The 26209-nt window shown below is 40.3% G+C and overlaps 1 protein-coding gene and 1 long non-coding RNA gene across 2 annotated transcripts in view; one reads left to right on the plus strand and one right to left on the minus strand.

The window, feature by feature from the left end:
* LOC147611528 (uncharacterized) overlaps nucleotides 1–20640 on the plus strand; it is a 30723-nt gene extending 10083 nt beyond the window's left edge. The window contains exon 3 of the mRNA XM_086784633.1: nucleotides 20520–20640. Within this exon, the coding sequence (XP_086640759.1) occupies nucleotides 20520–20526 (7 nt within the window). The 3' untranslated portion in view covers nucleotides 20527–20640. The remainder of the gene's footprint in view (nucleotides 1–20519) is intronic.
* A 275-nt stretch (nucleotides 20641–20915) lies between these two features.
* On the minus strand, nucleotides 20916–24012 carry LOC147611529 (uncharacterized). Its single transcript, XR_015263766.1, has 2 exons — nucleotides 23515–24012; nucleotides 20916–21897 (listed from the first exon to the last, which is right to left on the minus strand). It is a non-coding gene; the product is annotated as an uncharacterized LOC147611529 (long non-coding RNA).
* Nucleotides 24013–26209: the final 2197 nt, after the last annotated feature.

Consider the following 26209-nt stretch of genomic DNA (forward strand, 5'->3'; position numbering starts at 1 on the left):
CGTTTGCTGCAGAGGCGGGAGCCTTGTGACAGAAAAGGGGGGTAGTCAAGAGTGTGTGTGAAAGGGGAGAGCCTGAGCAGACGCCGTGGTGGAGTCGCCAGGGAGAGAAGCCGAGAGAGAAGCCGCCACAGAACAACTGCAAAATGAAGAGGAATACAGAAAATCTGGTTGTGTGTCAAAAATAAGAACACAATACTCCTGCAAGCAAAAGAGGATGGGGACAAGCTAGGGGAAATGAGCCCATAATGTACAGAAGTGCAGTGATCGGAGAAGAAAACAGGCTCTTTGCCACCTCTCAACAGCAACTTTTATCCTGAAAAAGCTGAGTGACGAAGCCATTAAGGTGGTGGACATTGTTGATACTTTCAGGGCTCCAAGAACAACCGTCTTTCAATAATGAAGGATGATGCGTCTTTGGTTCTCGCCTACTACAAGGATGGGGCAACTGATCCTACCTTTCTCTACTTTGCTGACTCTTTGAAAGAGATGAAATGTTGAAGGGAGCTGCTGCAGTTTTGGATCCATTTGCATCTTGTGGGTTTTGATTTTTCTTGGATTTTGGAACCATATGATGGTTGGTTTGGTCATGTATATGAGGTGTCTATGTTGGCTTTGATTTTATAGTTTGTTTGATGTTGAGCCTCTGATGCTCCATGATGGCCATGTGTATCTTTCATGTGAATACCATGAGGTGATGTCCCTTGAAGAGCTAACTGTTTTGTTTCCTTGCGGGATTTTGGATGCAACTCTCACAGCCAGACACCCAGTGTGTTCCCAGTGACACCGCCCACGTCACGACAACGCGCGTCCTCAACAATCCTCACCATCGACTTTGTGGATGCATTTGGGCAATGGGGCCCCTTTTTCCGTCATATTGTGTGGATATTGCAAATGCTTTGATGGACAAAGAGTGCATATGATTGTTCATGACATTGGGGGATACAAAGAGTATTGCATTGTGATTTGAGAAGTTGCATTTCCATTTGAGATTTGGTTCCAATTACAAAGGAGACTATGGCGGAATTTTTCCAACAAGGGAGCCAAACAAGCTTATTGATTGGAGATTTACCCCATGGATACACTTGAAGAGTTATTCACAACTACCAAGGGGAGAAACACCAATCATTTGTAGCCGGATTGAGCTTTGGGACCGAATTTTGGGAATTTCTGGGATTTTACAAAACCCTAATTCAGTCCTAGGGTTTTTGGGATTAGGTCCGAGTGATTACACGACTCTATTCTACTCCTTGAGAGTTTTCAAATGAGCCATAGAACCCCTTAATCGGATATCACAATCTCGGTCAAAGTAGTCATGTTGACTTTCTGATTAAAGTCAAACAGAATATACTTCCACTTTGACTGAATCAAAATGCTTTTAGGGGTAGGTTCTATCTTCCGTTAGCTTTCTATAGAGCCGTCAAAATCCTAATTCCGACATATATTTTGCGTTTTAGAGCCAAATTACTACTTTCAGCTGTCTCGCACAAACCCTAAAACAAAGAGTACTTGCCCACACCTAATTCTTACTGTGTTCATTTGGGAGGATAGTAGACACCATTATCTACCCATAGAACCTTCTTTTGTCCAATTCCAACATCATTTGGGCATTCTACCAACATCTTGCATTTCTTCACTATGCCGAAGGGAAGACCACGCAAGGGTGGGGATGTTGTGCAAGAAATGATCATTGGTGATGAGGACATGGAAGGTAATATGGATGCAAGGGATGCATTCATCAATGAAGACAATGGGGGCAATGTACATAATCAAATTTCTCAAGGGACACAAGTGGCGGTTAACCATGACACCCTCATGCAAATGCTTGTACAACGGTTGGAGACCTTAGACTCCAAGCTTGATTCTCATTTTGAAACATTATCCTCACGGATTGGTGTGATGGAGGACAAGTTTGGGAAGTCTCAAGCACAAGAAAAGCATGGGAATTATGGTGACTATGAGCAAAGAAAAGGCAAGGGCATCTTGAATGAGGATTCCATGAAGGCCGTACAAGAGGATCCATTGGGAGCATCCACTCGGGGATTCATGGCGGATGCACGGAGACCTCTTGTCAAGGATATGTTTCCTCCTTCTTTTCATTCGGGTTTGTCTCACCCTAATGCATCAAAGGGTCCTACCTCTTCTAGGGCAACGCATTCACGGGAAGAGGATGAGGCGTTTGTGAATGATGAGGAGATTGCACTCGATTGGAATCAAATGTCCTTTGCCCAAAGACAAAGGGATGCTCACGAGAAGTGGATGGGATTGTCGAATATCATCAAGAGGGATTACAAAGACTTTGCACTTTTTATGGAGTCATACTCAAAGATGCAAAGATTCAAGCCCTCTACCCAACATGATAACCCATCCCACATATCTTCCAAGGATGTCAAAGACAAAATCTCACTATCAAAGTTCAAAGGTGACGGGTCATCTCCGCAAGAGTTGGAGGAGTGGGCTACCAAGCTTGACACCTATTTCCAACTTTACCCAAAAAGTGAGAGTGATATGGTACAATTTTCTTCCTTACATCTTGAAGATTATGCTCATCAATGGTGGAGGCACTTGGTCAAACAAGGGAACACGCCATCAACTTGGGAAGGATTGAAGCGGGAGATGAACTTGGCCTTCATTTCACCCTTAGTGCTTGACCGATACCATGAAGAATGGTATGAGCTTTGTCAAAAGGGGATGATGGTGAGAGATTACATCAAGAGATTTTTGAAGCTTTCAATGTACGTGGAAGGCTTGAGTGAAGACATGAAGATGAAAAAGTTTGTGCATGGGCTTGAACACTTCATCAAGGCGGATGTGTCGGCTCAAAGGCCTAGCTCTCTCAAAGAAGCTATGAGGTTAGCCGAACTCTATGAGCCAAAGTACAAGAGGTCTCAGCCCATGACCTTCACCAAAGACACACTCAAACCAACCACTACTTCTTACAATTTTGGGAAAGGTCCTACCTCTACATTACCATCCTCTAATCCAAGAACTCCTACATCATTTGGGGGTGGACAGCCAAAGAATGGGATACATCAATTTGATGCCAAAAAGAGTAGTGACTTCATGAAGAAGAGGCCCTTTCAACCCTTCAAGAAGACTCAAAGAATGGATGATCCAAAGATTGAGGAGTTGAGAAGCAAAGGGCTGTGTTTCAAGTGCAAAGAGAGGTGGTCACCCGGGCATGTGTGCAAATCAAAGAAGATTGTGGCCACTATGATCCTCATGGATGAGGAAGAGAACAAGGATGACTCTCATGACATTGAAGAATGGGAGGATTGCAATGAAGAAGCACATGAGGAGTCACTTGAAGACCATTCTTTCATCACGGAGGATGGTGAGTTTTCGTTTGATCCGGGAGGTGGAGTTAAGGAAAGCCTTGTGGATGGAGACATGCCTACCAATGCAGAAATTTCAGCTTGCATATGCTCTATCTCACAAGAGTTGTTGGCGGGTTGCAAGAACCCAACCACACTAAGGTTGGTGGGGACCATCAATGGGAGGGTTGCACATATTCTTGTGGATTCCGGGAGCACTCATAGCTTCATCAACTCTAAATCCATCAACTCTCTCAAACTCAACACAAAGAAGACACCTACAACGTTCCAAGTGCAAGTGACAAATGGGGAAAGTGAGAAGACTAGCTTGGTTTGCCCTTCTACAAAAGTGGTTTTATCCTCTTCATACACTTGGGAAGGTGATTTGGTGGTTTTGGATATGGGTCCCATCGACATTGTCATGGGGTGTGATTGGTTGGCTTCACTTGGTGACATTCACATGAACCTTCAACAAGGTTTCATGAGCTTTCTACATCATGGGCAACAAGTGGTACTTGCTGTAAATGCACCTAAGAAGCTCTCTTTGATCACTCCAAGGCGACTCAAGAAAGAGATTAAGGCTTTTGGCACTATCTATGTGTTACATGTTACCCAAGAGGGGATGGAAGGCAGTGGACAGCACATAGATGAGGGAATGGCAACTCTTCTTAAGGAGTATGAAGATATTTTGCAAGTGCCAAAGAGTCTACCACCTAAGAGGGAGATTGACCATGCCATAGTACTTGAACCGAATGCAAAGGTTGTCAACAAGCCTCCTTACCGTTTGTCTAAGGTAGAAAGAGAGGAAGTGGCTAAGCAAGTGCAAGATTTGCTTGCTATGGGTCTTATTCAACCTTCACAATCTCCATTTGCATCTCCCGTTCTCTTGGTGAAGAAGAAGGATGGATCCTTTCGCATGTGCATTGATTATCGTGACTTGAACAAGGTCACAATCAAGAATAGGTATCCCATACCTCGCATTGATGATCTTCTTGATGAGCTCAAAGGGGCAAAGTTCTTCACCAAGATTGATTTGAGATCGGGATATCATCAAATAAGGATGAAGGAAGGTGATGAAGAGAAGACATCATTTAGGACGGAAAGGAGATTGTTTCACTTCATGGTGATGCCCTTTGGTCTTACAAATGCTCCGGCCAATTTTCAAGCATTGATGAATCGGATATTGGCTCCCCTTCTTTTCAAGTTTGTGCTAGTGTTCTTCGATGACATCTTGATCTATAGCAAGAGCAAAGGGGAACATCTATGTCATGTGAAGCAAGTGTTTGAAGTGTTGAGGAAGCACAAGCTTTATGCAAAGGAGAGCAAATGCACATTCATGGTCAATGAAGTGGAATATCTTGGACACTTGGTGGGTGAGAATGGCATAAGGGCTGATCCTAAGAAAGTGGCATGTGTCAAAGAGTGGCCAACACCAAGCAATACAACTCAATTGATATGATTTTTGGGATTATCTTCTTTCTATAGAAGATTCATGCAACATTATGCATCCATTGCGGCACCTCTTACCGACTTGCTCAAGAGGGAGGCTTTTCTTTGGGATTCCATTGCCAACAAGAGCTTCAATGAGCTCAAGGAGTTGCTCACTTCAGCCCCTATACTTGTATGTCCGGATTTTGCAAAGACATTTTATGTGAGGGCGGATGCAAGTGGTAGAGGAATTGGGGCAGTTTTGTATCAAGAGCATGGAGTCATTGCATTTGAAAGTAGAAAGCTTACCGAAAAGGAGATGGGGCTTCATGTTTATGAGCAAGAGATGCTAGCCATACTTCATGCCATCAAGAAGTGGCATCACTATCTTTATGGTGCTCATTTCAAGGTGAGAAGTGATCATAGGGTGCTGAAATTTTTCCTCTCCCAACCAAATCTTTCTCCAAAGCAAAAGAGATGGCTGGCCACACTTCAAGGATATGATTTTGAGATATCCTACACACCTGGGAAGGACAATGTAGTGGCGGATGCATTGTCTAGAATGTGGGCATGCGCTACAACTTCAATCATGGAGGTATATAGTGAATGGATCAAGGGGATTCGAGAGGAATACCTCATCAATGAAGGTGCTGCCCATATTTATACCAAATTATAGCAAGGTGATGGTGGAGAGTTTCCTCATTACAAGCTTCACAATGGTCTCTTGTGGTACAAGGATAAGGTGTATTTGGTTCCTACCTCATTCTACATACCAAAGGTGCTTCATGAGATGCATTCTTCACCACTTTCGGGCCATCTTGGTGTACTCAAAACCTATGATAAAGTGAGCAAGAGTTTTTATTGGAAAGGTATGTGGGGAGATGTGAAGAAGTTTGTGATGGAATGTGCTTCTTGTCAAAAGAATAAGGATAGCCATCAACTCCCAAGTGGTTTACTTCATCCATTACCTATTCCGGATGGTAAATGGACTCACATTTCTATGGACTTCATCACGGGTCTACCAAAGACAAAGCATGGATGGGTTATTTATGTCCAACAGTGTGGTAGGATTAATTAGAAAACAAATTGACGCGTGAGTAGGGTGGAAAGTGGGAGGATGGAATGCCCCGACGGCACCATCCTACGGACGGGTGGACCCGATTAGTTGGGTAGCTTTCCAACATATTAAGTGAAATCCCTACGTTAGATAAATAGGTTCTAGGGCGATTCTATTCTAGAAGACTAGGTTGCTAGTGGTTGTGCCTTGCATGGATGAGAAAAAAAGTGTTGTCTCTAGGAATCAAGACTAGTAATTGCCCAAATTATGATCAATTATCATATGGGTGATTTGATTTTTAGAAGACCACGCTCCCCCTACTACGGGATAGAACTAGGTCTTACCTATGAATCGTATCCTTGAATCTCTGCATGGTCAAGGTGTCGATGAGTACATTTTTCCTGAACTGGGCACATCATCATTGGTTGAATTTGACGAAGGAATTAGGTCTTGGTCAGCCTTGTCGCAGACTATCAAGTAAGAAGGAAACTTGGTATAGGGTCCAGGTGTGCTAGGATTATTCACTTGGGGGGGAGGTGTGCTAGGCACTGGTCGCGGACTATTAAGTAAAAGGGAAACTTGGTATAGGGTCCAGGTTCTGTCTGGTCTAGTGTCCTCTGATGCCCGACTAGCCCCTATCTCCTCTGGATCCACAGGGTGGAGGATCTCCATGTCATCAGTCATACACCTCACACTGTCTGCACTGTGTGTGGGCATTGAAGTCACCCGTAAAAAATACTTCCCCTAGTGTAGAATAATGATTGATAGGCTTACAAAATCAGCCCATTTCATTGCTTCAAAGACCACTTATGGAGCATCCCACTGGCCGCATATCACCCAAGATCTCACCAACCATGCCAGTGGTGTAAGTGTGGGGCCTATCCCCCAGGCAGGTCATCAGTGTCCACCGCCTCACTAGACGAGCTCGATATCTCAACACTCCCCCTCCAGCTCAACTCCATCTCATGTACACCAAGCGAAGCCCTGAATCTGCGGAGCTTCTCTGTACCCAATGCTTTGGTGAAGATGTCAGCTACCTGATCCTCTGTGCTGACATAAACAAGGTCAAGATCTCCTTCGAAGACCTTCTCTCTGACAAAGTGGTAGTATTGGCTATGTTTCATTGGTGGGATTCATGTTAGTTGAATGCTTATGTCCTGGCTTTTCTTGTGGTGACGTATTGCCAAGCAATTTTTGGAACATGTATTCAAGATACATGGCTTGCCACTCAACATAGTTTGTGATCGAGATACCAAGTTCATGGGGACTTTTTGGAGGTCATTATATGAGTGCTTGGGTACTCAAATCACTCCATCTACGGCCTATCACCCTCAAACGGATGGGCAAACGGAGTGCACAAACAAATGGCTTGAGGTGTACTTGAGGCACTATTGTCATGACATGCAAACATCTTGGGATGAGTGGCTTTATCTTGCTGAATTTTGCCATAATTCAAGCAAGCATTTGAGTATTGGCATGTCACCATTTGAGGCTCTCTATGGATATCAAGTACATGTGCCATCGATAGCCTTCCATGAAGACAAAGTGGTCAATCCATTGGCAAAAGAAGAGTTGGAAAGAATGAGACAACTTCTTCAACTTTGCAAGGACAATATGAAGAAGGCTCAAGATGTCATGAAGGCTAATGCGGATGTTCATAGAAGGAATGTGGATTTTCAAGAGGGTGATTATGTGCTATTGAAGCTTCCCAAGAATCGGCATAACACTCTCAAAGGTGTAACCAACTCAAAATTGGCTCATAGGTATTATGGACCATACTTGATTATCAAGAGGGTTGGTGATTTGGCCTACAAGTTGGATTTGCCTTCTTCGACAAGGATCCATAATGTGTTTCATGTATCTAACCTTAAGAGGTTTATGGGATCTTTGCCTCAAGATATGGAAGAGCTTCCACCCATGAATGAAGAAGGTGAGATCATTTATGAGCCGGAGAGGGTTATTGGCAAGAGGACAAGAGAGTTGAGGAATCAGAATATTGATGAATACCTTGTCAAATGGAAGCAATTACCCATGGATGAGGCTACTTGGCAATCATTAGAGTATGTCCAACAACATGGCTTACTTGTGGATGACTTTCCATGACCAAGTGGTATGGTTTACTTGAGCAAATTGGGTAATATGAGGAGAAGTATACATGCTGTAATTTCTGGACAGCTTTGGGAAGGTCTACTATTGGGCCTATTTTTCTACTCCAACAAGCTTCATGGCGTATCCTAATGAAAGATTATGATGTGGGCTACATATGGCTGAGTGTACATATCATTTTCAGCCCAATATATGGAGTCTAAATGAAGGATTTTCAAGGGTCTTCATCGACTAGAAGGGCTGTCATAACAGTCCCACTCATACACTTTGGGCTTGAAGCTTTGTGGACTTGTATACATCCGGATTTTCATTGTATATGTGCTTTGGATGTACTTGAGAACTCTTAACCACTTCCCATTGATTACATTAGAGTCTCATACCTTGAGATTGTACATGTTATTGATTTTGAGGACAAAATCTTTGGGAAGGGATGGTTTGTAATAAAGTAGGAACTTTATTCAATAGGGTTAATAATGGGACAAGTCCATGTATAAAAGAGGGGACTTGGACCATGGTTGTAACTTTTGATGATCATTTTTAGAAATGGAAACTTATGTTTCTTGGAGCTCATGGCTTCTCTCTTGGCTTGTGGAAGGCTATTTCCATTCTCTTGGTGAGAGACTAAACACACTTAGGTATCATGTTTACATGGTGATTACTCATAATTTTCATGCATTACATCCCTTCATTCCAATTGAAATGAATTTCCACTATGATAATCACTCTTTTTCCACAACATTAATATTTGTTCTCTAGAAGTGACGTAGCTTTTCATATAATCATACTCTAATTAGAGGTAGTAAAATATGGATTGAAAAGATTTGGATTTATATTTGCTAATCCTTATTGTAAAAAAAATAAGAAGAAAAGAAATTGATTGAGATAACATTTGAGAGTAATATTCTTGTAAAAATTAATGCATAATAAATATCATTAGTAGCTACAAGAACTGTATTTATATAGCCCTTGACCTAGTTGTGGTGACTAGCTGTTAATTATTACAAACCTTTTTAATAAAACGATTAGCAAGTGAGAAGGAAGATTTGGAGATTTTGTAAGCTAGCTTTTTCTTTTACAATAAAGAAGAAGACACACACAAAGATGGAAGAATGAATGCTTCTTGTTATTGACACTAGTCTTATAACATGACACTTTAATGTCCTCGGACACTTAGCAATGTTTGAAAAATTTTAACAATCGAGGTATAATACATTTGCTTATTCTCTCTTCACAATTGGATGTAAAATTTCATAATGTTTGGGGAGTTTTAATAATCAAAGTATATTATGTTTGTTGCTTCTCTTTTCATCGTATCTTTTTAAAGACGTGAAATCTCATGGAAAAACACAACTCTAGGTATTATGAAGACCCAAAGAAAGAGAAGAAGTACATATTATACAAAACTAGATAAAAACAGCTTTTGAAAAAAGTATGGTATGTGTGAAATTTTAGAAGTTAGAATAATTTGTAATTGTTACGAGATCTGCTTCTTACATGTTTAGGCCAAAGCATGAGTAATAAAGTGGTCTTTTATGCTCAAAACTCATAGCTCTTTCTTTTTTACTAGCCTCAAACTCAAACAATTACACTAAATATCGAGTTTCCAAATTGAAACAATATCTTCTATTATGCCAAAGCTTCTATTAGTTTATCTTAAGGCTAGGTAGCCGAATGGGTAAGGTATTATATCTCTTTTTTGAGCTTATCCAAACTATATAAAAAACTAAGAGCCTTGTGAGAAGATAAAAACCATAAAATGACTATAACATGTCTTTTTCCCCTTTAAAACATACGTTGAACCGCGACCAATAAGTCTACTCATATTATTTAAGTTGTATTTTCATTAATTTTAAATTATATTACAAATAGAAAGTTGTTAATTGAGATATTTCAATTTATTTTATATATACTTCTAAATTCCAATTTAGATAAGTAATGTCTAGAATAGTTCATTAGCACTCTTTATCTAAAATGTTCAATCAATTTGATATTATATACTACGAAAAGGTTGCTTTTAGTAGAAACATTAGACTTCGATGGCATAAATGTACTAGCAGCCTTGTTGCGGATGTTGACAAGCATAACTTTTTAAAATTTTAAATGGTTATAAATAATTTACCATAGAAAAAAATTTATAATCTTAAATCTATTAGTAATAGTGACTATGTAGAAAATATTACTTTACAAGTTGGAATTTTTCAAGGATTTTACATGTGGTTGTAAAAAAATAGCTCAACAAACATGGGCAAAAGATGAGTAGTGTATCTTTAGATGACAATAATCCAATGTCTTCAAAAACATCTATCCCTAAATCTTTTTTTCACATGTAATTATAGTACTAGTTATTGTGCAACATGAAGGAGGGGACCACTCTCCTTTTGTGTAAGTCATGAATATTTTTTTGTTAATTAATCCTAAAAGAACATTGTTATGTACATTTAAGCTACAAAACTAGTGTTAAGATAAAGTACACACGAAAGTAAAGAGATATGAAGCAATAGTTGTTACCATAGAAGTTGCAAGTGTGAACACTTCGACTAGCGAGTTGGCATAATAAATGTTGTATTACGCTTCAAGGGTGGAATGGATAGATTTTGAAGAGTGCTTTTGGGTTTACTTCAACATGCTTTTAAATTTTGAGGTAACCATCTACTCAAGTGGGGGCACCTTTCTAATTGATCCCCCCTTACGCGCATAGATAAATCCAAAAAATCCAACCAAAATGTATCACAAATCCTTTAAGGGCTTGAGAAGCATTGAAAAAGCACTAGCAATTTTAGATCTTAAGCTAGATATCGTGCTACAAGGTATTTAAATCCATGTAATGATGGGGTTTATGTATAGCTGAAATTCACTGCAACCCTAAATTAAGCCTTTGATGAAAACATTTGAAAGTATTAGGTAGCTCTTAAGCAAGATTGTGATATAGGAAAACTATTTACATATAGGACCACCATATAAGGCTAGTAGGGTCGGCATTTAAGTAGAGAGATTATTAAGCCATAATTTAATAGTAGTGTACCTCACAAACAAGATACATAGCTTGAATTAACATAAGAAAATAGGAAGAGGTGCTACTAGGAGATATCGACTATGGGCCATTTACTTTCTCCATGAAATTATACCTAGAGGTAGTCGTTATTAAAAACAACCTTCTTTGCATAAGAAATTATGGCTTTCATGTGTAATTTGAATGGGAAAGATGATTAGGGTTAGAGATTCATGTAGGAGACATACACAGAGAGAAGCAAGGGAGAGAGAGAGAGAGAGAGAGAGAGAGAGAGAGTTGTGGGGATAAGTCAACTCATCAAGTGTTGAGTGTGTGACTCCCCTATCACACATGTATATTGCACTAGTACACATAGTGCACTTAGTACATTAAAAGTACTAAGTGTACTATGTACTATAACTTATGGGCTTGTACACACTATAAGGGTGGGCATAATGCCTTTACCCCAACAACCTCCCACTTAAAGGCAAAGTGCCCTTAAGTAAAGGAAAAGAAAAAAAACCAGCATGTACATGATAATATACAAGGCCATATCAAGGCTGAAACTGGCCTCATCCAATGCCCATCAAGTGTCTGCAATGAGCAAACCGCTCCGGAGGCAAACTCTTTGTCAACAGATCAGTCGAGTTGTCATCCATATAAATCTTGACAAGCTGAATTTGCTTGTTCTCTATCACCTCTCTGATGAAGTGATACTTCACATCCACATGCTTCGTCTTTGCATGAAAGACAGGGTTCTTTGCCAATTGGATGGTACTCTGACTGTCACAATGCAACAATGGACTATCCCCTGTATAACCCAAATCAACCACTAACCGAGATAGCCATAATGCCTCCTTGCAAGCCTCTGTGGCTGCAATATACTCGGCCTCTGTAGTAGATAAGGCAGTGCACTTCCGCATCCTGGATATCCATGAGACAGCACCTCCTGTGAATGTAAACACATAACCGGTAGTAGACTTCCCGTTATCTGGATGATCGGCATAATCCGAATCCATGTAACCATGCACTAATGCATCCTGTTTGCCAAAGCATATGCACATATCCTGTGTGCCCTTCAAGTATCTCATGACACCTTTCACTGCTTCCTAATGCTTCTTGCCAGGGTTGGCCATATATCTACTAACCACTCCCACTGCAAAAGCAATGTCCGGCCTAGTAGCAACCATGGCATACATGAGACTGCCACAAGCTGAAGCATATGGAATCTTGGCCATATCAGCCCTGCCACTATCTGACTGTGGGCTGTCCATAGCACTGAGTTTCACATATGGAGGCAAAGGAGTAGTAGTCTTCTTCCCCCCGTCCATATTGAACCTCTGCAAAACTTTGCCAATGTATTCCTTCTGAGACAAATACAACACATGCTGATTTTTGTCCCAAAGTATCCGCATACCCAAAATGTGATTTGCATCACCCAAATCCTTCATATCAACAAGGTTTGATGCAGCCTCTGCTTCAAGGTATCCATCTCCTTACGAGATTTCCCGGTAATCAACATATCATCAACATACAAGATGAGGATCAATAGACTGCCATCCAAAGCTTTCTTGGTGTATAAGCAGTGATCTATATCACTTCTCTTGAATTTTTGGGATTTCATGAATGTATCAAATTTATGATACCATTCCCTTGGTGCCTGTTTGAGCCCATAAAGACTCTTTTTCAGCTTGCATACAAGCTTCTCCTTTCCACTCACTGCATAACCCTCTGGCTGTTGCATATATATCTCCTCATGGAGATCACCGTGAAGAAAAGCAGTCTTCACATCCATCTGAATCAAGTCCAGATCATCATGTGCAACCAAAGCCAACACAGCTCTAAGTGTGGTCATTTTGACCACTGGAGAGAAGATCTCATCAAAGTCCACACCATATTCCTGCTTGAAGCCCTTAGCCACTAACTTGGCTTTGTATCTTGGCTTTGCATCTGGTGCAACTTTGAGCCTGTAAACCCATTTGCGTGGCAAAACCTTCTTGCCTGCAGGCAAATGCACCAACGTCCATGTTCCATTTTTGTGCAGAGAATCCATCTCTGACTTCATAGCACGCTCTCAAAGAGCTTTGTCTGCACTCTGTAAAGCCTCCTTATAACATGAGGGCTCCCCACAGTCAATGAGCATCAAGTAGTCAACCCCTGGAACAAACCTGTCAGGGGCTCTGGAGGGTCTAGTGGACCTCCGTACCCAATGACCATCATTTGCAGGTTGCTGTCCAGCCTGCATATCACCCATTGGTGGCTCCTGTTCCATGCTATAAGGCTGAAATATCATGCCTGGTATCTCCTCTAACTGTGGTATATCCATAGGGATATCTTCTGCCATCTCTGACTGTCCATTTGGACCATTTTCAGCACCATTTAAGGGCTGGTTTTGCTGCTGTAATGGCTGATTTACAGCCCTTGGTTGTCGTCCATGATGTCCATCATCATCAAAGATGACTCTGCTAGGCTCCTGTTGCCATGTTTCATCAAAAATGACATCATTGCTGCGTATAATCTTTCTATTCACGGGATCCCAAAGTCTATACCCCATTTCACCTCTGTCACCATATCCTAGGAATATGCATTTGTGAGACTTAGGATCAAGTTTGGTGCGCATTTCCCTGCGTATGTGCACGTACGCAATGCAACCAAAGACTCTCAAGTGCTTGTATGATGGAGGCTTCCCTGTCCATACTTCCTCTGGCACTTTCCCACCAAGCCTCGTGTTAGGTGACCTGTTTATAAGATGAACGGCTGTCATAACAGCTTCAGCCCAAAAACCATGAGGTAATGCCGCATGTGACAACATAGAATGGACCTTCTCCTGAACGGTCCTGTTCATCCTCTTTGCTGTCCCGTTTTGTGGAGGATCATAAGGAGTAGAGAGCTCCCTCTTGATGCCTTTAGCATCACAAAAGTCCTGAAACTGTTTGGACATATACTCTCCACCATTGTCGGAACGCAAAGCCTTCAATGTTTTGCCAGTTTGGTTCTCAACAAGAGCAACAAACTTCTCAAACACTGAGAATGTATCACTCTTCTTCAAACGAAGAGAATAAACCCACACATTGCGTGTGGCATCATCAATAAAAGACACAAAGTTTTTTGCCCCTCCCAAAGAAAGCTGAGGCATCTCACATACATCTGTATGCACAAGCTCTAACTGAGCATCTTTCTGTCCAAGAGCTGAATCAATGATCCATGAGTGCATACCATGACCATCTCCTATAAGAAGTGAATGGGCATCAAGTGAAGACGTGAATAGGACCTCATCCTCACTGTCACCTGCATGTGACACATTGATTTCTTCAATCTTGACTCCACTTTTGCCCTTTGGCTTTACATCTTTGGCTTCATCTTTGTCTTTGTCTTTGCCTTTTCCCTTTTCTTTTTGATCATTTTTCCATTTGTAGCATTGCTTTTTGATGTGTCCCTTCTTGCCACAATAATGGCATTCCAAGTCCTTTTTGGAGTGAGACTTGCTCCTTCCCCGTTCTTGGCTTTTTCCCCTTTGTTGGGATCTCCCACGTGCATTCATTGCATTGGACTTTCAAACAGAGTTGTTTTTCCTGTTCATCTCCTCTTGAAGGAGAGCACCCTCAACATCTGCATATGACAGCATAGCATTCGAATTGCTAGTGGCTGTCCTGAATGTGTCCCAACTCTCTGGCAAAGTGCATAAGAGAAAGGTGGCTTTGAACTCATCGTCCATTGCCAACTTTTGATTTATAACTTGGCTGACAATACCATTAAACTCATTTAGATGGACTGCCATAGACGCCCCTTCCTTCACTAAAGACCTATGAGTTTCTTCAACCAATACACTTTGCTTGAGGCACTTTGCTGGGCATACAAATCCTGCAATCTTTGACACATTCCCCAAGCTGTCTTCTCTTCACGAATGCTGAAAAGTAAAGAGTCTGACACAGACAACATGATAGTAGATCTTGCCAGCTCATCCATATCTTCCCACTCTTCAGCAGTAAGAGAAGCGGGCTTTACACCCCTTTCTTTGATAGGCTTGTGCTGCTTCTTCTGGAGCAACACATTATAGCACTGGGTTTGCCAAATGTCATAGTTATGTGAGCCTTCAAGCTTCTTGATGTGAAGCAATGAAGAGCTCTCACCTGTGGTTGCCATAGCAATATGCAACCTGTCAATTCCTGACTCCCTGCAAAATGTGCAAACACTGCACCAAAAGCACACGAAGTGCTCACAGTTGTTCTCCCAAGCTTTATCTCCCACTGCGGAAGCACAAATGCAACTCTACTCCCACTATATGTGATGAAATCACCAAAATCTGGTTGCTGCAGATTTAGGACAGCACCTTAAATGTGCGCTGTTCCCCTTCCAAAGTACTGTACAACAGTACCAAGTGCTCACCTGTGATATACCAAACATGTACCGACAAGTACAGCAGCTGAAATTGAGATTTTTGCTCACTCAAATCAATGTGCAACCATGCCAAAACTTGTACAAAGCTGTACCAAATCTGTACCAACAGGTACAGTAGTAATAAATGCTCTCCTGGCTATCCAAATGAGTGAAAATCAGACTTTTACAGTCCCGAACACTACATACAACAGTCCTGAACAGAAATTGGGCAAAAGTCCCTTGACTGCAAGCTGATTTCTGAGGATTCAAGACATAAATGTCTTGCCTGCTGCTTTGCCAAGCTCAACAAGCATACGATCTTGAAAAGCCCCTTGATTTAAGATCAATTGCTGATCATACATGGTACATTAACACACATGAAGGCATCTAGAGTCTTTGCGATGCTTCCCCCTGGCCACATATACATCCAATACATGAAAGCCCCTTGATTTACAAGCACATTGAGTGCTTGCCAGGCATCAACACATTGCCCAAAGCATCAAATGCGAGTGCCTGCATGCAAATCAACCCAATCGGCACAAAAGCCCCTTGATTTGCATTGCAATTTGCTGCAATTTTGCTCGAATGTGCGATTTCTCACATCATACATCATGTATGAGTGTCCAATTGCACAATTACATCAAAAGCCCCAAATTTTGACATCCAATTTCCTGCAAATTGATCCTGATTGTGACCAATGTCACCCAATTTTGCCAAATTTTGCTCAAAAATTGAGCAATTCGGCACCTGTACCTGCGCAATTGATTATTGTATCTGCTCAATTGCAAATCCCAAAAAAAAATTGAAGCATGTACCTCGTAAATTTTTGAATTTTTTGTTGCAGAAAAAAAAAGGGATGATGAATTTGATGCTGCTGCAGAAATCTGATGCTGATGGCCCTGCTCGTTGCTGTGCGTGTACGGATGGCTGGCTGCGCCTGGTTGGCTGAGCAGCCTACGCTGCTGGCTGGGATTCGTGCAGGTGTACCGCACTGTGGCAGCTCCGCAGTCTAGCTTCGCCTACTGGTTAGCGCTTCTGCATGCTTCCCCACGTTCACATATTGCTGCCTTCGTCGCCTCCGCTTGGTGTGAAAAAGGAGAAGCTCTGTCGGGTGATTAGCCACCCGCAAGCACTGGCCCAGTGCGAGCAGACCCTGACCAGAATAGGACTGGCGAGCAAAGGAAGGCCAGTCGCGTGTAGTGCTATTCACTAGGCAGGCGGACGTCAATACAACAGGCAAACACGCCTACAAGCGAGCTCCTAAAGAACACGCCGACTCGTGAGAGGAAGGCCAGTTGCGTGGTGGTGGTGCGCGTGAGTAGGTTGTCAGGCTTCCCGTCGCACGTCGCCGAACTTCCCCAGGGCCAGCGCTGCTGTTGACGCGAACTTGCCCCTCTTCCAACCGTCGACTTCGCCTAGTAGCCCACCGTCTAGTGCCCAACGCTTGAAAGCTCTTCTACTCCAGGCTATCAGCTCTGCCAGCATACGCACATCTGCCCTGTGCTTTGTTCACGCCAAGGTCCAGCACTGCGCATACCAATGCTCACACACACAGGCTATCGGCCTTCAACCATGCTTGCTTGGACACACACCTGCAAGCTACTTGCCTGCGCCAGACCATGCTGTCTCAAGACCATACACAGTGCTCTGATACTAGTTGAATGGGAGAGATGATTAGGGTTAGAGATTCATGTAGGAGACATACACAGCGAGAAGCAAGGGAGAGAGAGAGAGAGAGAGAGAGAGAGAGAGAGAGAGAGTTGTGGGGATAAGTCAACTCATCAAGTGTTGAGTGTGTGACTCCCCTATCACACATGTATATTGCACTAGTACACATAGTGCACTTAGTACATTAAAAGTACTAAGTGTACTATGTACTATAACTTATGGACTTGTACACACTATAAGGGTGGGCATAATGCCTTTACCCCAACATAATTAGAGCTGGTCATTATTGGAAATGGACATGTTGAGTGGCTAAGAACTATTCATTATTGAAAACAACCATGTTGAGTAGCTGGCCTAAGGGATATGTAAGATAGCACACACAAACAAAATAAGGGGTTTATAATTAGGTAAACTTATAGAAAAGTTTACATACATAACAGGTTTTTTAATCCAAAAACCTGTTATGCGTACACGTCTGTACGTGCCATTTGAACATGATGCTAGTTTGTGTGTATGCAAAGTAATAAAGAATCTAGCAAACCAATTGTAGAGATTAGAAAACAACTAAGGTAGGCTAGTCAACTATATTAAATAATAAAGAAGACAACCAATTGAAGAGTATAGACATGTAGGAACCCATGGATAGTCAATCAAGAAATAAGTGATTAGGTCCAAGTTAATATAAATTCATTAAATTTTAATTAAACAATTGTAAATAATTTTTTTCTTAAATATATGCATATGCAGTCTACAAAAGGCCTTGCCAATGAGAATAAAAATAGTATGTATATATAGAGTCTAAAAACAACATGAAGAGAATCTATACATTAAAAAACAAGTGTAAGGGGATTATTAGAAGGGTGCCAACATACTTAAAGAATGCTTGTTGTTGATTATTAGGGCACCAAGAAGGGCCTTGTGACCCTCACATCTGGCTATGACTCATTTAAACAAGTGTCTAAATAAAAGGTGTGTTTGAGCATCCATCCAACACATGTTGGATTCAAATCTAAGCCTTTGAGATGATAGCCGAGTGTGCTAACCATCACACCCGCTCATGCTACCTTGAAAATGCAATGTGGTGACCCTTATTTATTATGTGTTTATGTGGAACCTTTTATAAAAGAGCTTGTAAAATTAATACAACAAATGATGTGCAAATGCGAGGGTGGCACGTTTCCCAACACCCCAATATCTAATGAGAGCCTTAAAGATTAACATGAGAGAAAAGTACAGTAAGGAACCAATCACAATGAACGTGAAGAAACAAATCGAAGAAAAGGTGATGAGCTCACTTCTGAAGCCTATCTAATGTGCAAAACTAGACGTGGTAGATATCAAGGGCTACCACTTGTCTGTCTAATAAGTAAAGGGCCCTAAGAAATAGAGAATGGTTACAAATATATAGTACATTGATACTACCAATTGAAAATAAAATAAAAAAGTAGGGAAAGATCTATTTCTATCCTATCAAAGAGTATAGAAAATGAATTATTATATTAACTCTTCAAAGAATGTATATTATCAGTTAATCATATGATATATTGTAAGCAATTTACATCTATCCTTACTCAGACTTAGCAAAATGTCTTTTGACCAAAAGAAAAACGGGATAGAAAAAGGCATAATTTAAACCACTTGATCAAAAGTTAGAGATAGAAATTAAAAAAAAAGGATGTTCCATAAAATGTGCGATTTGGGATTTTGCAATCTTTACATTAAATATTGGCCTTGCCTACAATGAAAATTTCTTAATGAAGATATAAAAATGGCATATAAGTAGTTCTTTCCCGTAAACCTTCCTTTTGCTTTACATGGTGATTAATTCAATTTTTTAGACATGCCAATGAAACCTTTTTCTCCATTGTGGGACATTGCACCATTCACATTCAGGTCTTGCCTAAAGTGACTTAAGGTTTTGTAAAGGCCAATTTCCACAAATCTCGCCTACCACAACCTACCAATTCAATTTCACATTTGCAAACTTTATTTATAGGTAAAAGACAAATTTGACTATGGAGCAGAGAATCTTGTGTAGACATGCCATCTGTCTCACGAGATGAGCCTTAGGAAAAACTTGTGTATCATCATGGCAATGTTAAGGCTTCTTTGTTTTATTAAAAATAAAATCTCTTTAGAGACAAACCATCAAGAGAGCTAAGAGGCTACACCCACCATAACCCCTAGAATTGGAGGTTGACCGACGAGGAGCGGGCAATTGAAAAGCTGTCAAGGTGTCAATTTTACCAAGATAACAACCCTCTACATGGTGTAGAGGGTGCTCAAAGCACTCTCCACACTATCCATTATAGGTTGTGGGTACCCCATAGGGTAAAAAATAAGATGCCTCCATGAATATATAAGTGTAGGTGGGTTGGCAATTATTCCTCCTATATGAATCTAAAATTATAGAAAATGGGACAAATGTTTTCAAAAAATATCCCAAAATTTCCAAAATTGGGAGAATATTTTCTAAAACCCTTCAAAACGGCTAAAATTTGGGTGGACATATTAAGATATTAGATGAAGTTTTGTATGGAAAAACCCCAAAAAATAGCCAATTTTGGTGAAGATTAGTCCCTATTTATTTTCTTGGTCCCCCCCATACCCCCAAAAATAGGGGGTTATGGAGGTGGCCTCCAAGATGCCACACCTCCATAGGTCCTCTAGTGGTGGGTGGTGGGGTTCTTATGCTCTAGTGGCCAATTAAGAGACAAAATGTGGAAGCTAGAGAGTGCTTTGAGCAGGCTCCAAGCCCATTGTTTCCGCTAGTAGTGTCAAGAGAAAAATGCTTTAAAATTCCTAACCAAGTATTTTCCTTGATTTATTTTTTTTAAAGGTCCCAATGGGTTTATAAAGTAGAGTTGGTAAATTTTCATCGCTTATTTCATGGCCAACCTCAATAATTGTTGATTTTTTGAAATTGCAACCATTTTTTCTACACCAAAGGACAATTTTTATAGCATTGCCATTGACTAGCTATCCCACTACTGCATTGCCATTGACTAGCTATCCCACTATTGCATTATGAGGGATACTTATTCTATGTTGAAACAAATGCCAATATAAAAGTGTGCACGTTTTAGCATGACCAATGACATGCCAATGGTAGGGGTGCCATGTTTTGTGGAACCTCTTCCTTCAAGGAGCATGACATCTTGCACTGGTTCCAAGTGCTAATGCTTCATTAAGTATGATAAGCATTTGTTTGGGAGTGTCTTTTTTTTCCTTCTTCAAGTCGAGAAGATGCATTTTTAAAGATGGTTAAAGCATGATTTTAGAACTATTGTTTGTTCACCTAATTCTCATCTTGAAGTTCATGTTCCCATTGATAATTCTACATAGATTATAATGTCCAAAAAAAGTCATTTTATATGCTAGTTGTGCTTTGACAACTATGGTCCAATGGCTTCAAATGTTTGTTTGCATTATTTTCAAAGGCTTGATTTGGCTTCCATTGATAATAATTCTCTAGTGATTTCTTCTTAGATGAGAATCAAAGTTACCATATCTTTTATTGGATATCAATGAGCTACAAGATGTACAAAATTCACTAGGTTGATACAATGACTTTCCTTTCCAGGTCTTAAAAGAAAAACAACCTTACTTTGGGAGATTTACATATCGAAAAGGAGATGCTAGGTGCTAATGAGCTTGATGCTATGCCCTTAACTCAGCCATGTGACTATGACACTTCAGAAAGGCTTAAGATTATGTAGAATGCTCTACATGCTAAAAACTCATTGTACTACCTCTTTGTAATGAGAACACTTTCTTTTTTCATTCCTCTCCCCTTTTGCCTCTTATGACCATGGGCTCTTGGTCCATTATTCCCTTTAATGTGTATATTATCATCCACCCACATGTACTTGGTCCATTATTCCCTTTAATGTGTATATTATCATCCACCCACATGTACATGTCTGGGCTTCTGTGACAATGATTCAGATATCCTAATTCCTCCTACCCCTTCTTTTGAGAAAGTTTGTTCTTTTGATGGCATTTTAGAGCGAAATAATAGTATCGTTCTAAATTAGACCACTTCTTATTCTTCTTAAGTACTATATGTTTGTGTTTACTTTCTATCTGACATGTGGTCTTCTTTTCTATATTTCACTTGCAATTATAGGTCGTTGTAGCAAACTCCCGATCCTATACTATACTCTATGCATCATGTAAATACTTTCTCTAGCAACAAAGCTAATTGTTTCCACTCTAGTGAAATTGCACATGTATTAAGCATGATTTCCATGACATGCAATATTAAAGTTAGCTCTTAGGCACCTCTTCTCTATAAAAAAATTCTATCCTTCATTAAATTTCAAAATTATACAACATCTTTTACAAAATCTAGAAAACATATTTTTCTCTTTTCACACCATTCTCACATTTCACTTGTGATGACCTCTTCTCTTAATATTCATCATGTAGAATTGTGAACTCTCTCTCTCTCTCTCTCTCTCTCTCTCTCTCTCTCTCTCTCTCTCCAACACCTTATGCAAACTAATTTTAAAAAAGAATTTACAAATTTACATGTAAGGGATTATTTAAATATCTCATGAAGGCACATGCTATATGCATTTTTTACATAAAACTCAAGAGTTAGTGTACATCTTTAAACTAGAAGAGTTATAGTTCTAAAAAGCATATTAGATCCACCAAAAGCCAACCTCTCTCTCTCTCTCTCTCTCTCTCTCTCTCTCTCTCTCTCTACAAAAAAAATACCTAGTGCAACTAATATTTCAAAGAAAATTTAAGTATTAATTAGTGAACATCTTTAAATGTGTTAATGTGAATCTTTAAACTAAAGCATTCATGACTAAAATTGCATATTGGAATCACTAAAGATGAGGTAGAACATTAAAAATATTTCCAAAGATCTATGTCATACCAGTGTCGGCTTGTCTTTGAGTTCACCATTATACTTCAAAGAATCATCCGCATTTCCTCCTTATTTTTATCTATATGAGCAAAAATAACAATAATAAAGGAATTAATTTAAGATCAACAACTCTTGTAGCACTAGGCAAACAACCCACTTTAAAAATATAGACTTTTAATAGCATTTTGAAAGTGATTGTTTAGCGGTTTTTGAATGTCAAATATGTCAACTAGTTATATTGCAAAACTCAAAAGATATCTTACTAATGAGTTGTAGTATCGAAATAACCAATCTTAGAAAGTTTTTTCTGAGTTTTTGAATAGTCCATTTATTTATTCTTACATGGGTGTGTGGAGGATGAGAACCACTCAATTTTTGGTGTACTCTAAATGCAACATATTTTATATAATATCTTCATGTTTGCTAGTTATTAAAACAAATGGTCTAAATATGTTCCAAATGTTTAACCCAAGATGAAAGTTGATTGGTGCACCTCTAGTATGTGCATGTCTCTGACACTAATTTTTACGTGATATTTCTACATTGATAATTGATAATTGATAAAATAAGGTGAAGAGACTCTTATCCACCTTTCTTTAATAATAGTGGTGCACAAATGACTACATTCTATAAAACAAGTTAGCTTAAAAGGTATTATGCACTAAAGACATTTTGATAACAATAAAGGCACATAACAAAAAGGCTATCTTTCTTGGAGAGAGAGAGAGAGAGAGAGAGAGAGAGAGAGAGCAGCACTTTTGTCAACAAAAGTGTCGAAAAAGGCGACAAATGGAGCTATCCCCGATTTCTAAGCAATTTTAAAATTTTAAATTTTTTTTATATTGTATTACCGAAATGCCCAAGGAGTTTAACTATAAATGGTAAATTATTGCCAAAGTCCCTAAAATGAGGGAAAACTTCATTTGTTGCCTTTCTTCTAATGATGAGAGGTGTGGGTTCTTTTTATCAATGATGTTGTAAATACCAACAAAATGTAGTCTCCTTTGCTAGTACTTTAATGAGTACCTTTATTAGAGACCACTTTCATACATTCCAAAGTGTGGAGGGTGGTTGTTATACATGTGACATGGGTGCACCGACACTTATTATGAGAGTATGCCCTCTACGGACAACCATAGGGTGAAATCTAATCCAGACACACAAGCTTTTGGGAACGACCAAGACACCGATGAAAGAAAGAATTATTAGAAATTAGGATTCAAGTGAATAATTAGAGGATTATGATCAGTAACTCTATGGTTTGATAAATGAGAAGGCATCTAATCTAGAGAGGGCCCTCTAAATGTGAATTTGTTTAGGGAAGGAGAACGACCTTTGTTTAGGGAAGGAGAACGACCTCCAAAAGAAGGCTCTACAAAACAAAAAGGCAGCACCACCCCACACCAGGCGCACACACACCAGGGTAGGTACGTTCGTTCGGGGTCCGGTGCCATTTTGCCATGCACCACCTGTGTCCGCGTTCCCGAAGGCACTCCTCTCTTTCAAGACGTCAGGGTTTGAACACACAGTGAGGAGTCGATTTTAACCATTTTGGCTACCATTTCGCGCATGACACACAGTTTTTATTGGCGTCGTTACCCTAAAGGTGGGAGGCCAACTTCATAGGCACGGTCGAAACCGATACGCGTTGACAAATTTCTAAAAGCAAAACACTTGTAAGATTGAGATATCATACCGTTGTGGTGTAAGCTTCCACATAACGACTGCAAAGGTGTAAGCTGCACGTCCTGCCGGAGCCACACATCATCCCCTTTGGCTTGTACACCTGTGGTTCTTCATCGCGTGCGACTTAGAGTGCAACTATGTGTGCACGAGAGAGAGAGAGAGAGAGAGAGAGAGAGAGAGAGAGAGAGAGAGAGAGAGAGATGTATGAGGGACTAGAGAGAAGAATGTAGAAATGAGCACTGCTTATGGCATTTGAGTTGTCTCACGAAGATTAGCACAGGAAAAGTCATCGGTGTGAGTGTGAGTGAGTGTGTGTGTGTGTGTGAGAGAGAGAGAGAGAGAGAGAGAGAGAGAGAGAGAGAAACTGTAGAAATGCGCACTGCTTCTGGCTTATCAGATTGTCTCATGAAGAGGGGTGTATGGACACACGAAAAGGTTCACGTGTAGAAGACGAAGACCAGCAGATTGACCTTTTAGCCCATTTTGCAATTGAATCAGCCAATAGGATTCCGACTACTGACGTGAACGTACGCCTGCCTTGAAAGCGTCGACAAGAACATGCTAGAACGGCTCGCTTGCGCGTCAATCGGCAAATAAAAAATCCTTAGGTTCTCTTTTTTTTTTTGGGATATTTATATATATGTGTTGAAAAAGTCAAGTACACTTTTTTAAGTCATATACATCTGAAATTTCCTTACTACATACCTTTATTTTTCACACTTGACTTCATTTTAAGAGTCTACAAAAGCAAAGGCCATCTCTCCTCTTCCAAGAGAAAGCTAGACTGCCCCCAAGAAATCTGATAGCCCAACATAATGCAAGCATCATTTCCTCTCTGGTGCAACCCCTTGGGGATTGTCTTTCCAATTTGCCCCCTTCTTTGACCAAATTTTTACTATGGGCTTGGTTCCCATGAATACAACAAAGGTATGATCAATCCGTTTTTCTTTGAGGTACCATCTTCTGGTTCTGGGCCCAAATCTGAGCAGTTTGCATTTCCAGCCTTCACAAAATCTCTCTTGCAAAATATATACCAAGGGTTAGGAATCCCCCCAGTATGTTTGAGGTCCCCCCAAAGTAAGGCAAAAATCAAGTAATGCTCCTTTGTAGATTCAATAGGATTTGATCCAGCCCATCTCCTCTCAACTTATTCAAATTACATATAAACCAGCACATGCAGACAAATTTATGCATTACATATGTCACATCAATACCAACAAGGGAAACCTTCTAAAAAACAATAGCATTCTTAGTGCTCCAGACTTCCCACAAGCAGCATGCTCTGATTATGTTAAACAATAACCCTACATTTTCATCGTTAAAGGTGCATTTACCAAGAATCCAACCCCCCTAGTAAGCCTGAATTCCCAAACATTGCTCAACCCATTTTGCAATCCTGCCCCAGGCTCTTCTGATGGCTGGGCACTCCCAAAAAGCATGTTTACCATCCTCTAATGTAGACCTACACTTGGGACAACTTCCACTAGAAATATTTTTTTTGAAGCAATTTAGATCCAATAGAAAGGGCCCACACGCCAATCCTCCACAAAAACACTTGAAATCTCCTTGGGATGTGACTCTCCCACAATAGCTTCCATCTCTTCTTCCAAACATCAGAACTCCATCTCACTCTCCAGATCTTGTTGCAGTATTCAACATTGCCTTCCCCTCTTCTCATTACAAAGTAAAGATCTTTGGTTTTGCAATTTACTAGCTTAACTCCATTAATCCAGGTCCAATCCTTAATCCACCAGGTCTCATCTACAGCAGTGGAGCACCACCCACTTTGAATATGATCAAGCACCTAGATCAACATCTCTCTCTCTCTCTACCAAAAAGATGGAGCTCCCAAGTTAGTTGGTCCAAGTCTTTCCACCCAACCACAGTCCAGGCCCCAACAGTCATTTAGACACCTTAGCCCTTTATTGTTCAGCTTCTTAGCAGAGGTAATGTGAAGTAAACCCAAGGGGGAGTTGAATTTATGTGTCTACCAAATCCCCAGGCTGAGCATAGAGTTTCTAGTCACTCTGCATCCCCCATCCCAAGTCATCAAGATCAGAGGCTGTCTTTCCATCTTTTACATAGCATCTTGCAAATTGCAGAGTTTGTTAATTTGAGAGGAGCATAAGAAAACAATTTATCTTTTGAGCTCAAATCCAACCATCTACCTTTAGCATACACCTCTGATGATTCAACTAGTTTCCTTACCATTATGGCCCAGGATTCATTCTGAAGCAAGCATCTAGGTAGCATCAAGGCACTCCTTTCTAGAGAATGAATAGGCATATATAAAATTCTAATGCCCCCATCCTCCTTTGTGACTGACAGTATGTCCCAAGCCAACCAAGTTGAGACCCTTCTGGACACTCTGCCATTCCTTCATGGGAATTCTCTAACAGGACCAACTATTTTTTTCCAATGGCACTTCCCAAAATCCATCATTGGGCATAAAAACATTATGTAAGCATTCAACACAGCATTTACAAATATCAATCCTCTTATGAAATGGAACTGAATACCCTCTCATTTCCTTAACTTCTCCAAAAACCTATTAACAGCCCAATTAGTTATTTGTTTATTAGTAACACAAACCCTAAAGAGGATTCCCATCAATCTAACAATTTGTCCCTCATGCACCACCTCACAACCCCATCTCTTCACATCAAAATCATTATCAGGTTCTTCTCATTTCTAAAGAAACTCCT

Source organism: Cibotium barometz, chromosome 47 (assembly GCF_041138505.1).
Source record: "Cibotium barometz isolate CiBa-2024 chromosome 47, ASM4113850v1, whole genome shotgun sequence".
Lineage (NCBI taxonomy): Eukaryota > Viridiplantae > Streptophyta > Polypodiopsida > Cyatheales > Cibotiaceae > Cibotium > Cibotium barometz.